General features: G+C 40.4%; 1 protein-coding gene across 6 annotated transcripts in view; it reads left to right on the plus strand.

The window, feature by feature from the left end:
* The window catches only part of NF1 (neurofibromin 1), a 416,066-nt gene that overhangs the window by 297,881 nt on the left and 103,435 nt on the right, over positions 1 to 14,750 (plus strand). For all 6 annotated transcript variants that reach the window (XM_070735304.1, XM_070735306.1, XM_070735307.1 and 3 more), the window contains 3 exons: positions 5,442 to 5,635; positions 12,706 to 12,846; positions 14,261 to 14,540. In XM_070735304.1, coding sequence (XP_070591405.1) covers positions 5,442 to 5,635; positions 12,706 to 12,846; positions 14,261 to 14,540 — 615 coding nt within the window. The remainder of the gene's footprint in view (positions 1 to 5,441; positions 5,636 to 12,705; positions 12,847 to 14,260; positions 14,541 to 14,750) is intronic.

The raw sequence follows: 14,750 nt of genomic DNA on the forward strand, positions 1-14,750 counted from the left end.
ATCTGCTCCCATTTTTTAAAAAAATCTATGGATAGACAGAATTATTGAAATGCGTAGTGCAGTGTTTCTCAGCCTTGGCCACTTGAGGATGTGTGTGGACTTCAATTCCCAGAATTCTCTAGTCAGGATGGCAAAAGGGTCACATGACTCAGACGAAGCAGGAAGAACGTTTTCTGCAACTTACAGCTTCTTAACAATCTGTTCCTTGAATAGCATCGGGAAGTTGAATCATGGCAACTTCTTTCCTTTTCTTTGAAACTTTAGAAACATAGAAACATAGAAGTCTGACGGCAGAAAAAGACCTCATGGTCCATCTAGTCTGCCCTTATACTATTTTCTGTATTTTATCTTAGGATGGATATATGTTTATCCCAGGCATGTTTACATTCAGTTACTGTGGATTTATCTACCACGTCTGCTGGAAGTTTGTTCCAAGGATCTACTACTCTTTCAGTAAAATAATATTTTCTCATGTTGCTTTTGATCTTTCCCCCAACTAACCTCAGATTGTGTCCCCTTGTTCTTGTGTTCACTTTCCTATTAAAAACACTTCCCTCCTGGACCTTATTTAACCCTTTAACATATTTAAAAGTTTCGATCATGTCCCCCCTTTTCCTTCTGTCCTCCAGACTATACAGATTGAGTTCATTCAGTCTTTCCTGATACGTTTTGTGCTTAAGACCTTCCACCATTCTTGTAGCCCGTCTTTGGACCCGTTCAATTTTGTCAATATCTTTTTGTAGGTGAGGTCTATCTTAGTCTATGCTACACTATCCTAGTAGTCTGTAGAGATTCTCAATCATCCAAGTCATGGTTGTCCCCAAATGTGGCTTTTTCGGGAGGCAACTGGGCTTCCTTGCTTTTTCTCTTTTGAAGACATTTCGCTGCTCATCCAAGACACTTCTTCAGCTCTGGCAAGGATAGTGGAATATCCTTCCATTCCCCGCTATTCTGCCAGAGTTGAAGAAACTTCTTGGAGGAAAAGCAAAAAGTCTTCAAAAGAAAAACCAAGGAAGTCCAGATGCCTCCTGAAAAAAACACCTTTGGGTTTATCCTAGTAGTTTCTTCAGTCTGAGCAAATTGATAGGTCTCCAGAGTGGTTTCATTTCTCACCTAACTACTGCAACCCAACAAGACCGACACAGAGGACAATCAGAACTGCAGAAAAAATAATTGCTGCCAACCTGCCTTCCATTGAGGACCTGTATACTGCACGAGTCAAAAAGAAGGCCATGAAAAAAATTACAGGTTCCTCGCATCCTGGACATAAATTGTTTCAACTCCTACCCTTAAAATGACACTATAGAGCGCACTGCACACCAAGACAACTAGACACCAGAACAGTTTTTCCCCTAAAACACCAGCATTCATGCTAAACAAATAATTCCCTCACTACTGTCAAAATATTCACTAAGGCTGCATTACTATTAGTTTTTCTCATCATTCCTATCACCCATCTCCTCCCACTTACAACTGTATGACTGTAACTTTGTTGCTTGTATCCTTATGATTTATATTAATATTGATTGTTTCCTTGTTGCTTGTTTGAATTCTATGACAATCATTAAGTGTTGTACCTTATGATTCTTGATGAACGTATCTTTTATTTTTATGTACACTTAGAGCATCTGCACCAAAGACAAATTCCTTGTTAGTCCAATCACACTTGGCCAATAAAGTATTCTATTCTATTCTATTCTATTCTATTCCAATCTGAATAGGCTTGTTAAATGCCTAGGGAAAAATCATTAAAAACCATTGCTCCTACATCCCTTATTTAGGTGGTCCTTAAACATGGCTTGATATTCCAGGAGTTTTATTTCTGCAAGTCTCCTATGGTCACCATGAGTTGGGCAGCCATATAAATTTTCTCAATAAATAAATAAATAAAATACGATGTGAAATAAAAGAAGGGACAAAAGGATGTTCAGAAATGCCATCTTGGTGGGGGCCGAACTTAAGACTTGGGGTACAGGTTTTGAATCCTATTCAGGCTTGGCCAACACCCAAGGACATACATTGCTGAATATTTGCATTCCTCCATCCAGGATATGAAATTTGAGAAGTCATGATGCGTGTTGCTTTCATTGCGAAGATAATGAATTAATCACCTGCTCATTTCCTTCTGGTCCAATTTGTAGTAGAAAAAGCCGCCCTCTCTCTCCCCCCCCCCCAACACGCATGAGTCTGTAAGCTCAAAATAAATTGCAACCCACCCACCTGACATCTACTTCTGCTTTTCCAGTAGGAAGCGTGGGTGGAAAGGGAAAAGAACTCTTTCCCAGTGCTTACAATACAATTCAGACTCACTGAAAAGATGGAGATTTAGAGGTTTTGGTTAGTTAGTTAGTTAGTTAGTTGGTTAGTCAAGCATGTATATGATTACAGGCAAAGTATATACCCTGTTTCCCCGAAAATAAGTCACCCCCGAAAGTAAGACACAGTGGTTTCGTAGAATTCCCTAATATAAGGCATCCCCCAAAAGACGTAGGAGAAGTTTCATTTTGTAGCATTCCCGAACAGAACATATATAACATATATTTGAAGAAAGTATAACTGTTGCACATGGAAATAATAGAAACATAGAAGACTGACGGCAGAAAAAGGTCCATCTAGTCTGCCCTTATACTATTTCCTGTATTTTATCTTAGGATGGATATATGTTTATCCCAGGCATGTTTAAATTCAGTTACTGTGGATTTACCAACCACGTCTGCTGGAAGTTTGTTCCAAGGATGTACTACTCTTTCAGTAAAATAATATTTTCTCATGTTGCTTTTGATCTTTCCCCCAACTAACTTCAGATTGTGTCCCCTTGTTCTTGTGTTCACTTTCCTATTAAAAACACTTCCCTCCTGAACCTTATTTAACCCTTTAACATATTTAAATGTTTCGATCATGTCCCCCCTTTTCCTTCTGTCCTCCAGACTATACAGATTGAGTTCATTAAGTCTTTCCTGATACATTTTATGCTTAAGAATGGTATGGTAGTGGTAAGAAATTCTTGATGGGATTCATGGGTTGTCTGGTTATGCTGGTTTGTGATGACAATTACTGTACAGTATATAATATTCATTTTTTTGTCCAGCAATAAATGTGAATTCTTCTTCATTAAAAAAAATAAGACATCCCCTGAAAATAAGATGTAGCACATCTTTGGAAGCAAAAATTAATATAAGATGCTGTCTTATTTTCAGGGAAACAGGGTACATCAGTATGAATAGATAATAAGTACAAAAATGGTTCCGAGTACATGATATTTTTTGAATACATAGAGACTTTAGGACAGGGACAGTGGGCCTGCTAATGCACTTATGCACGCCCCTTACAGACCTCTTAGAATGGGGTGAGGTCAATAGTAGACAATTTAAGGTTAAAGACTTGAGGGTCTGGGGAAGAAATTAGAGAGTCGGGTAATGTATTCCAGGCATTGACCACTCTGTTGCTGAAGTCAAAAAATTTTGCTACCAAGTTTTGAGTGGTTTACATTCAGTTTGTATTATTGTGACCATGAAAACGTCTCTCTTCTTAAACTTGCTGAAGAAATTCAACACAGGTTATCAAGTCAAGAGTGTGCTATCGGCTCTGCTAATATTTGGCAAGTCTTATCCACGAAGCCTGGTATATGCGTCATTGTGTTTGAAGGTGCCCTGCTTTGATCTGCAGCCCAAGGCCCATTTCGGTTCATTGCAGAATACCTAAGCCAAGGATGGCAAACCTATGGCATGGGTGCTACAGGTGGCACGCGGAGCCATACCTGAGGGCACATGAGGCATTGCCCTACGTCAACTCAAGCAGTCAACTGGTTTTCGGCCTTCTTTTCGGCCATATTCGCTCTTCCCTGGCTTCAGTAAAGCTTCCTGGGGACAGCAACAAATGGCCCAACGGGCCTCCCAGAAGTCCAGAGGCTTCATTGATGCCTCTGCGTATGCGCAGGGGGGGGTCAGTTCGGGGGGGTTGTGCGCCTGCATGGGGCGGGGGAGGGCATTGCATTATGAGTGTGGGCACACATGGTCATGCTGTTCCATGGGTGCACAGCCTTTTGGCACCCGAGCCAAAAAAGGTTTGCCGTCCTAAGCAATGTTGTTAGAGGTTTTTTGTTATTCAGCATTGTGCCTTGTTTCCCCGAAAATAAAACACAGGAGAGGTTTCATAGAATTGCCTAATATAAGGCATCCCCCGAAAGTAAGACGTAGGAGACGTTTCATTTCGCAGCATTCCCAAACGGGACATATATAACATATATTTGAAGAAAGTATAATTGCTGTACATGGAAATAATGGCACGGTAGTAGTAAGAAATTCTTGATAGGATTCACAGTTTGTCTGGTTATGCTGGTTTGTGATGACAACTACTGTACAGTATATAATAAATGTTCATTTTTGTTGTTCAGCAATAAATGTGAATTCTTCTTCATTGAAGAAAAATAAGACATCCCCTGAAAATAAGACTTAGTACATCTTTGGGAGCAAAAATAAGCTGTTTTATTTTCGGGGAAACAGTATCACACAACATTTGGAAGAGGAAACTGTAAAAGATACTATGATCAAATGGGCACAAAATGTAGGGTACAACATTGAATTGGACACATGGGAAAATTGCGGAAAAGAAACTCAAAATTAACAGTAGCCACAATATTTAGAGAAAATCAGTGCAAGATGTTTTATAGGTGGCATTTAACACACATAAGATTAGCAAAAATGACAAATAAAATCTCACCGCTGTGCTAGAAATGTCATAATACACATGGTACTTATTTCCATATGTGGTGGACGTGTGAAAAAGCAAAGAAATTTTGAATCAAAATTAGAAAAATAATAGAGGAAATAGTAAAAATATATACTGACTGGGAGCCAGAATTTTATCCATTAGGAATTATTACAGGCAACTACTCGAAAGAAATATATTATTTAATAGTACATAACCACCGAAATAACTTATGCAGCAAAATGGAAACAAAATGACACACCTAAGGATGAAGAAATTATATTTTAAAAAATGTCAAATGTGCAAAGATGGACAAAAAAACTGAGGAGCTACAAGATAAAGAATATTCTGAATATTACATAACATGGAACAGACTTTACAAAGGGTTAAAAAACGAGACAAATGTATAAGAGGGGTATGTAGTAATATATCAACTAGGAGCAGAAAATAAATGTGTACATATTGAAGTGTAGAAAATATAAATACAGTATATGTATTGGATGGATATATAAATAACATTCCTATTAACTTTGATTAACCAATCTTCATTTGTAATCATAATGATTGTAATATATGTTTGTATGTTATGTGTGTTTTTAAATGTAATAGAAAGAAATTAAAAAATGGGGGCCTGAACATCACCAACTTCCAAGCTTTGTTCCCAAAGATAATTGGGCAAACTTTTGTTCAAGACTCTTTTCTAATACATCTCTCTTTGTTTATTTAAATTTCAGGTATTGAACTAAAACATCTCTGCCTGGAATATATGACCCCCTGGTTATTGAATCTGGTCCGCTTCTGCAAACATAACGATGATGCTCGGCGCCAGCGAGTCACAGCCATTCTTGATAAGCTTATCACAATGACAATAAATGAGAAACAGATGTATCCTTCCATTCAAGCCAAGATATGGGGTAGTTTGGGACAGGTACTGGTTTTGATAGATTTCTTCCCCCTGCCTTTTCTCAGTTTGTGGTTGAAGAAGAAACAATATGTTTTCTACTGCAGTGTTTCCCAACCTTGGCAACTTGAAGCTACCTGGACTTCAACTCCCAGAATTCCCCAGCCAGCATTCGCTGGCTGGGGAATTCTGGGAGCTGAAGTCCAACTAGCTTCAAGTTGCCAAGATTAGATTAGATTAGATTTATTGGATTTATATGCCGCCCCTCTCCGAAAACTCGGGGCGGCTCACAACAATAATAAAAAACAGTACACAATAACAAATCCAATGCCCACCAATCTAATTACAATTTAAAATTAGTAATTTCATAAAACAATCCCAATATATATAAAAAACAGGCACACAGTCAATCAATCAACAAAACAGCATGGGCAAGGGGGAGGTGTTTTAGTTCCCCCATGCCTGACGGCAGAGGTGGGTCTTAAGGAGTTTACGAAAGGCAGAGAGGGTGGGGGCAATCCTAATCTCAGGGGGGAGCTGGTTCCAGAGGGTCGGGCCCCCCACAGAGAAGGCTCTTCCCCTGGGTCCCGCCAGACGACATTGTTTAGTCGACGGGACCCGAAGAAGGCCGACTCTGTGGGACCTAACCGGTCGCTGGGATTCGTGCGGCAGGAGGCGGTCCCGAAGATATTCTGGTCCGGTGCCATGAAGGGCTTTATAGGTCATAACCAACACTTTGAATTGTGACCGGAAACTGATCGGCAACCAATGCAGACTGCGGAGTGCTGGAGTAATATGGGGAACACTGTTCTACTGTATTCAATACTTGACAGTGCAAGACCCTCTCTCCCAAAATAGCCTGGTCTCCAGTTCAGCAAAAAGATCGCTAGGATATCACTTCCTCTCTCCTTTTGCTGGGTTTGTCTTGGGGGAGGGGGAAGTGTGGGCTCTTCTTGCTGATTGGTTGGGGGCTGACTATTTGGGGAGGGGAGAATGGAACACTCAGGACGGACCCTCTTTCTGTGAAACAGCCGTGTCCAAGGGTATAGGACGCAGGTGCCAGTGACCTATTGCCTAGGGCAGGGATGGCGAACCTACCGTGTTTCCCCGAAAATAAGACACTGTCTTATGTGCTACGTCTTATTTTCAGGGGGTGCCTTACATTTCTCAAATAAGACAAATTCACAGGCAGAAAAGCTGACCCCCCCCAAAGAAAGTGTACCGTACTGTACACTGATTACGGTACGGTACCTGTCAGTATGGCACCCACACACACAAACGATGGCACTTATATGGTACAACAGTATACTCCCGCTATTGCAGCTTCCGGCCACCAGAGGAACTACAGTCTACGCACTGTAGTGGAGACTGTAATGGGGGTGAGACAGCAGCAGACTGTCTGCTGTACTGGACAGTACAAAGCGATGGAAGGGGCCAGCAGGAGACGCCACATTATTACGGTACCGCTATGAACAGCTTTGAATGGTACCGTATGTTTTTCCACCGTACCGTATGTAAACTTGACTACGCCTTATTTTCGGGGGGTGCCTTATATTAGCAAATTCTGCAAAACCTCTGACATGCCTTACTTTCGGGGTATGTCTTATTTTCGGGGAAACAGGGTATGGCACTGGTGCCACAGGTGTCACAAGGAGCCATATCTGCTGGAATGCGAGTTGTTGCCCTAGCTTAGTCCAACATGCATGGGTGTGCCAGCAGCTGATTTTTGGCTTGCGCAGAGGCTCCAGGAGGACGTTTCTGGCCTCCAGAGAGCCTCCAGAGGGATGAGGGAGGGCATTTTTACCCTAGCCCAGCTCCAGGGAAGCCTTTGGACCCTGGGGAGGGTGAAACACGTCTACTGGGCCCACCAGAAGTTGGGACACTGGCCATTTCCAGCCTCCAAAAGACCTCCAGGGGGTGGGGGGAGCTGTTTTCGCCCTCCTCAGGCATTGAATTATGGGTGTGGGCACTCACGCATGTGTGATTGTGCACACCCATGCTCTTTTGGCACCCGAGGAAAAAAAGATTCGCCATCACTGGCCTACGGCAAATGATTTGATTTGATTTGATTTTGATTTTATTGGATTTGTATGCCGCCCCTCTCCGTAGACTCGGGGCGGCTAACAACAGTAGTAAACAGCATATCACAATCCAATATAAACAGTTAAAAACCCCTATTGTAAAACCAACATACATACAGACATACCATGCATAGAATTGTAAAGGCCTAGGGGGAAAGAGAATCTCAATTCCCCCATGCCTGGCGGCAGAGGTGGGTTTTAAGCAGCTTACAAAAGGCAAGGAGGGTGGGAGCAATTCTAATCTCTGGGGGGGGGAGTTGGTTCCAGAGGGCCGGGGCCGCCACAGAGAAGGCTCTTCTCCTGGGTCCCGCCAAGCAACATTGTTTAGTTGACGGGACTTGGAGAAGACCTAACTGGCCGCTGGGATTCGTGCAGCAGAAGGCGGTCCCTGAGATAGTCTGGTCCGGTGGGTGGAGGCGTGTCACCTGAGGAGGTAAGTCACGGGGTGGGGGGATAATCGCCCGAGGAGAAATACCCAAGGAGAATGAAAAGTCGGAGACAAAAAGTCCCATTCCATCTCTGTTCGGACTCATTGTTTTATTTTTTTTACAATTTCTTCCCCATACTTGTAGGGTCTGCTGTTTTCTGCAGTGTCACCTAGGTTTTTTCCCAACAAAGCTATCATTACCCGATAAGATAGGTGCTCTTGTTTATGAACCGTCTGGTTGCAGAGCCTGACACTGACTTGGGCCAAAAGGAAAGGATTGGACCAAGGTCACCCAGCCAGTTTCTAAGCGTAAGGGAGGACTAGAACCTGCATCATCCAGCACAGGAAATCAGGAGCCAGGCAGTTCAGATGAACACAGGTTGATTGTGTGGCTGATGCTCTCTATAAGAATCTGAACTACTAACAGTAAAAGCAGATTGGTGGTAGATAGGAATTCAAGGTGGGCTGGACTCAGATCTCTTGTGGGGAGGAAAGGACTCAAGATTGATGATGCATTTGACTCTTCCCTCGGACTCAGCCTGGTCATTTCCTTCATCCCTCTTTGTACTCTACTACCTTAACCACACTGGCTTGTAAGGAAGTAGGTTTCAATGTCCACTTTTTCCCTGTTCAGAGTAAACTATTAAATATCTTTTAAACTTTATTATAGCATTTGTTTGGATTTGTCTTTCAGAACTTTTGTTGATAATAAGGTAGTAAATGAATCAAATTTTATATGCATAAAAAACTAGCATTTCTGACAAATTCAACCTTCCAGCTTCACACAGTTGTGAAAAATTTTTTTGTAAAAAAAAATTATTATTCTCATGGGTGAAATTCAAGAGATCTGGGTTAGGTTACCTGATTTAAAGAATTTCATTCCATTATTTTAGAGGACTTTTGACACTGAACCATTTTCTTACGATAAAAGTAATACAAATATTTAGATAAATAAAATTGTCATACTTAATTTTAATCCGTACTTACTGCTGTTCTGTTCGGGTCGTATGTGACCCGAAGCCAAGTTTGAGTCCCTGTAAAAAATTTTCCCTGCATATCTGAAACTTGAAATTTCATGCTGGTTCATCATTTCAGGGGTTCTCTCTATGAGAATTTTTTTTGGGGGGTGGGGGGCTTAGTTTTTGCTGGGCAAAAAAAGTTACAAATCTTATGTTCCCGGGTCACCCTGACCCGGACCGAAAACTCTTCATTTGCAGTGCTTATGTTTGGTCTTTTTGAAAGCTTTTTTCACTTGGAAAGTAGTCTGAACATTTCTGCACACAATGATATGAAAATTGAAATGAAAAAAGTAAATCTTATTGGTTTATTTTGCGGATATAATGCACGCCCCCCCCGTTTTTGTGAAATTTTTTTCAATTTATGGATAGTTTTGCTTGCAAAATGCATTCTATTTTACTAAAGTTGGTGTGGGATTGGTAGCTTGAACATTTCTGAATATAAGAAAAATATAAAGGAACTGAAAAAAATGATTCTTATTGGTTTTTTAACATCAGAAATAAGGCCTCCCCCCCCCCTTGGCTGCTTGCAACCATTTTCACTTTTTATTTTTTTATGCTCCAAATCCGAAATATTCTTTAAAATCTTAGGCATTCATTTACTCAATTTAACAATGCTGATCATCAAAAAATATTTTTGGGGTGGTGGCTAATTGTTTTCTGGGCAAAAAAAAATCATAACTTTGAATCTGTTTCTGTTCGTATGTGACCGGACCAAAAATATTTTTTTTAGGTACTTGAATTTGATCTTTTTGAAAACTTTTTCAACTGGAAAACTAGTTTGAACATTTATGAACATAATGATATGAAAATTGAACTGGAAAAATTGAGACTTATATTTTTATTTTGATCAAAAAGCCCCTCCCCCCATCCTTTTTTAATTTCGTGTCAATTTCTATTTTTTAAGGCTACAAATCCCTAAGGAATTTTCCCCAAAAAGGTTTGATATACTAAATTGAACATTTCTGAATATAAGAAAAATATAAATGAACTGAAAAAAATGGTTCTTATTGGTTTATTTTTGCCACAAAAGGGCCACCCCCCCTCGGCCTTGCTGTTTGCCATTATTGTCACTGTTTATACATATTTGTCTAGAAATATTTGGAATATCCTTTTGAAAATCAACCACATTGTAGCCAGAGAACTAATTTTATGAAACAAATCCATTTTACTAAAAAAAAGTATGTAAGTTTGAAATTAACAGCATAATTTTTATATAAATTGAAATAATTGAGGCATACTTTATGTGCAAAATAAACCAATATGCATCAATTTTTCCAGTTCAATTTTCATATCATTATGTTCAGAAATGTTCAAGCTACCAATCCCACACCAACTTTAGTAAAATAGAATGTATTTTGCTAGCAAAACTATCCATAAAGTGAAGACTATTTAAAAAAAACGGGGGGGCGTGCATTTCATCAACAAAATAAACCAATATGCATCAATTTTTCCAGTTCAATTTTCATATCATTATGTTCAGAAATGTTCAAGCTACCAATCCCATACCAACTTTAGTAAAATAGAATGCATTTTGCAAGCAAAACTATCCATAAATTGAAAAAAATTTCACAAAAACAGGGGGGGCGTGCATTATATCCGCAAAATAAACCAATAAGATTTACTTTTTTCATTTCAATTTTCATATCATTGTGTGCAGAAATGTTCAGACTACTTTCCAAGTGAAAAAAGCTTTCAAAAAGACCAAACATAAGCACTGCAAATGAAGAGTTTTCGGTCCGGGTCAGGGTGACCCGGGAACATAAGATTTGTTACTTTTCTTAAACAGAACAGGAGGGTTAAGTTAATTTAAGTATGGATTTTAATCCAATGTCCTATATAAACCTTCAATTATATAGAAGGTTTCTATATAATTAAATCTTCCGGACATCAGATTATTTATGTATTTATTTATTCTCAAACTTTTTTAAAAATAGTTTATTTATTAAATTAATGAAAAAGGGAGGGGAATATAAACAGGGAAAGAAAAAGGGAAAGGATACAAAATCAAATGGTTTAGGAAAATATTAGAATTATACATAGTAATACATAAAAAGTTTTTATATTTATAGTCTATTATCAAACTTTTATGCCACCAATCTCACTAAGGTAACTCTAGGTGGCTTACTGTATAAGTAACTCACATTTAATACTGAATGATGATACTTACCAGGATGCTACGTACAATACTCAGATGAGCATAGATTGACAGCAAGATTATCATCATCAAAATGATCATCATCAAAATCATTATAATTATCATCATCAAAAGAAAAAGTTCACAAAGAGATTGGACAAGCATTTGTCTGAAAGGGCATAGGATTTCATCCTTGAGCCAGGGGTTGAATTAGAAGACCTCCAAGGTCCCTTCCACCTCTTTTATAGCAGAAGTGATGTGCCAGTGCCTGGAGGCTGTTGGGGTCTGGATGGGTGTTAACAGACTCAAACTCAACCCTGATAAGACGGAGTGGCTGTGGGTTCTGCCTCCCAAGGACAATTCCATCTGTCCGTCCATAACCCTGGGGGGGGAGTTATTGACCCCCTCAGAGAGGGTCCGCAACTTGGCCGTCCTCCTCGATCCACAGCTCACATTAGAGAAACATCTTTCAGCTGTGGCGAGGGGGGCGTTTGCCCAGGTTAGCCTGGTGCACCAGTTGCGGCCCTATCTGGATCGGGAGTCACTGCTCACAGTCACTCATACCCTCATCATCTTGAGATTCGACTACTGTAATGCTCTCTATATGGGGCTACCTTTGAAAAGTGTTTGGAAACTTCAGATCGTATAGAATGCAGCTGCGAGAGCAATCATGGGCTTCTCTAAGTATGCCCATGTTACACCAACACTCCGCAGTCTGCATTGGTTGCCGATCAATTTCCGGTCACAATTCAAAGTGTTGGTTATGACCTATATCTCTGGGACCGCCTTCTGCCGCACAAATCCCAGCGACCGATTAGGTCCCACAGAGTTGGCGTTCTCCGGGTCCCGTCAACTAAACAATGTCATCTGGCGGGTCCTCCCCGGAGATTAGAACTGCCCCCACCCTCCTTACCTTCCGTAAACTCCTTAAAACTCACCTCTGCCGTCAGGCATGGGGGAACTAAGATATCTCCCCCGGGCCTATACAATTTATGTATGGTATGTCTGTGTGTATGTCTGGTTTAATAATGGGGTTTTTTAATGTTTTTAAAAATTTATTAGATTTGTTGTGAATTGTTCTATTGTATGTTGTAAGCCGCCCCGAGTCTTCGGAGAGGGGCGGCATACAAATCTAATAAATAAATAAAAAAAATAAATAGTACAGTATATCCCACTTTACAATGCTTTACAGCCCTCTCTAAGCAGTTTACAGAGTCAACATATTGCCCCCAGCAATCTGAGTCCTAATTTTACCAACCTCGGAAGGATGGAAGGCTGAGTCAACTTTAAGCCTAGTAAGATTCGAACTGCTAAATTGCAGTCAGCTGGCAGTCAGCAGAAGGAGCCTGCAGTACTTCACTCTATCACTGCGCCACCACGGCTCAACCACGAATTATTCTATTACTGACCCCGTCTGTTTTCTTGCCTTTCGACAGATAACTGATCTACTTGATGTGGTGTTGGACAGTTTTATCAAAACCAGTGCCACAGGAGGACTGGGATCCATCAAAGCAGAGGTCATGGCAGATACAGCTGTTGCTCTGGCTTCTGGAAATGTGAAGTTGGTTTCCAGCAAAGTAAGCGAATCTCATTATTTACTCTCTTCATGTGTGGATGGAAATCAATGAGTGGCATTTCTTTCTCCTCCTTCCCTTGTCCTCTGTCCTCCTTTTGTCAGTCAAGTAAGGAAAGTGCTAACCGAATGGGACGAAACAGTGTCCACATTGAAAAATATACTGGTATAATGGTCCATCTAGTCTGCCCTTATACTATTTCCTGTATTTTTATCTTAGGATGGATCTATGTTTATCCCAGGCATGTTTAAATTCAGTTACTGTGGATTTATCTACCACGTCTGCTGGAAGTTTGTTCCAAGGATCTACTACTCTTTCAGTAAAATAATATTTTCTCATGTTGCTCTTGATCTTCCCCCCAACTAACTTCAGATTGTGTCCCCTTGTTCTTGTGTTCTCTTTCCTATTAAAAACACTTCCCTCCTGAACCTTATTCAACCCTTTAACATATTTAAATGTTTCGATCATGTCCCCCCTTTTCCTTCTGTCCTCCAGACTCTACAGATTGAGTTCATTAAGTCTTTCCTGATACGTTTTATGCTTAAGACCTTCCACCATTCTTGTAGCCCGTCTTTGGACCCGTTCAATTTTGTCAATATCTTTTTGTAGGTGAGGTCTCCAGAACTGAACACAGTTTTCCAAATGTGGTCTCACCAGCACTCTAGATGGCGGGATCACAATTTCCCTCTTCCTGCTTGTTATACCTCTAGCTATGCAGCCAAGCATCCTACTTGCTTTTCCTACCGCCTGACCACACTGCTCACCCATTTTGAGACTGTCAGAAATCACTACCCCTAAATCCTTCTCTTCTAAAGTTTTTGCTAACACAGAACTGCCAATACAATACTCAGATTGAAGATTCCTTTTCCCCAAGTGCATTATTTTACATTTGGAAACGTTAAACTGCAGTTTCCATTGCTTTGACCATTTATCTAGTAAAGCTAAATCATTTACCATATTACAGACGCCTCCAGGAATCTCAACCCTATTGCAGACTTTAGAGTCATCGGCAAATAGGCAAACCTTCCCTACCAAACCTTCCCCTATGTCACTCACAAACATTAAAAAGAATAGGACCCAGAACAGACCCTTGTGGCACACCGCTTGTAACCTGTCTCTGCTCAGAATACTCGCCATTAACAATAACTCTCTGATCTCTATGCTTCAGCCAGCTGCAAATCCACTGAACTATCCAGGGATTAAGTCCAATCTTCACTAATTTATCTATCAGCTCTTTATGTGGAACCGTATCAAAGGCTTTGCTGAAGCCCAGATAGGCAATGTCCACAATATCCAATATTTCTTCCTTGATTAGAGACGGTCACATAGAATCCTCTTGTTCGTAAAGCCACCTTTTTTGTTCCGTTGTTTAAAGCCCACGCCTTCTAACTCAACGTGTCTGGTTCTTCCTTTCCAGGTAATTGGACGGATGTGCAAGATAATTGACAAGACCTGCCTCTCTCCAACGGCTACGTTAGAGCAGCACCTCATGTGGGATGACATTGCCATTCTCGCCCGTTACATGCTGATGCTGTCTTTTAACAATTCCCTCGACGTGGCTGCACATCTCCCCTACCTCTTCCACGTTGTTACTCTGTTGGTAGCCACCGGTCCTCTTTCTCTCAGAGCGTCCACCCACGGCCTGGTCATCAACATCATTCATTCTCTGTGCACTTGTTCACAACTTCACTTTAGTGGTAAGTCTTATTAGAGTTCGTTGCAAAATCAAAACCAGAAGCACATACAGATGACTGATTCAGCTAGATTCATTAAACTTTTTTATATACAACAATATACAATATGCTGCCCTGAGTCTCCAGAGAGAGGCGGCATACAAGTCTAATAAATTATTATTATTATTATTATTATTATTATTATTATTATTATTATTATTATTATGTCAGTAC

Source organism: Erythrolamprus reginae, chromosome 1 (genome assembly GCF_031021105.1).
Source record: "Erythrolamprus reginae isolate rEryReg1 chromosome 1, rEryReg1.hap1, whole genome shotgun sequence".
In the NCBI taxonomy this organism is placed as follows: Eukaryota; Metazoa; Chordata; class Lepidosauria; order Squamata; family Dipsadidae; genus Erythrolamprus; species Erythrolamprus reginae.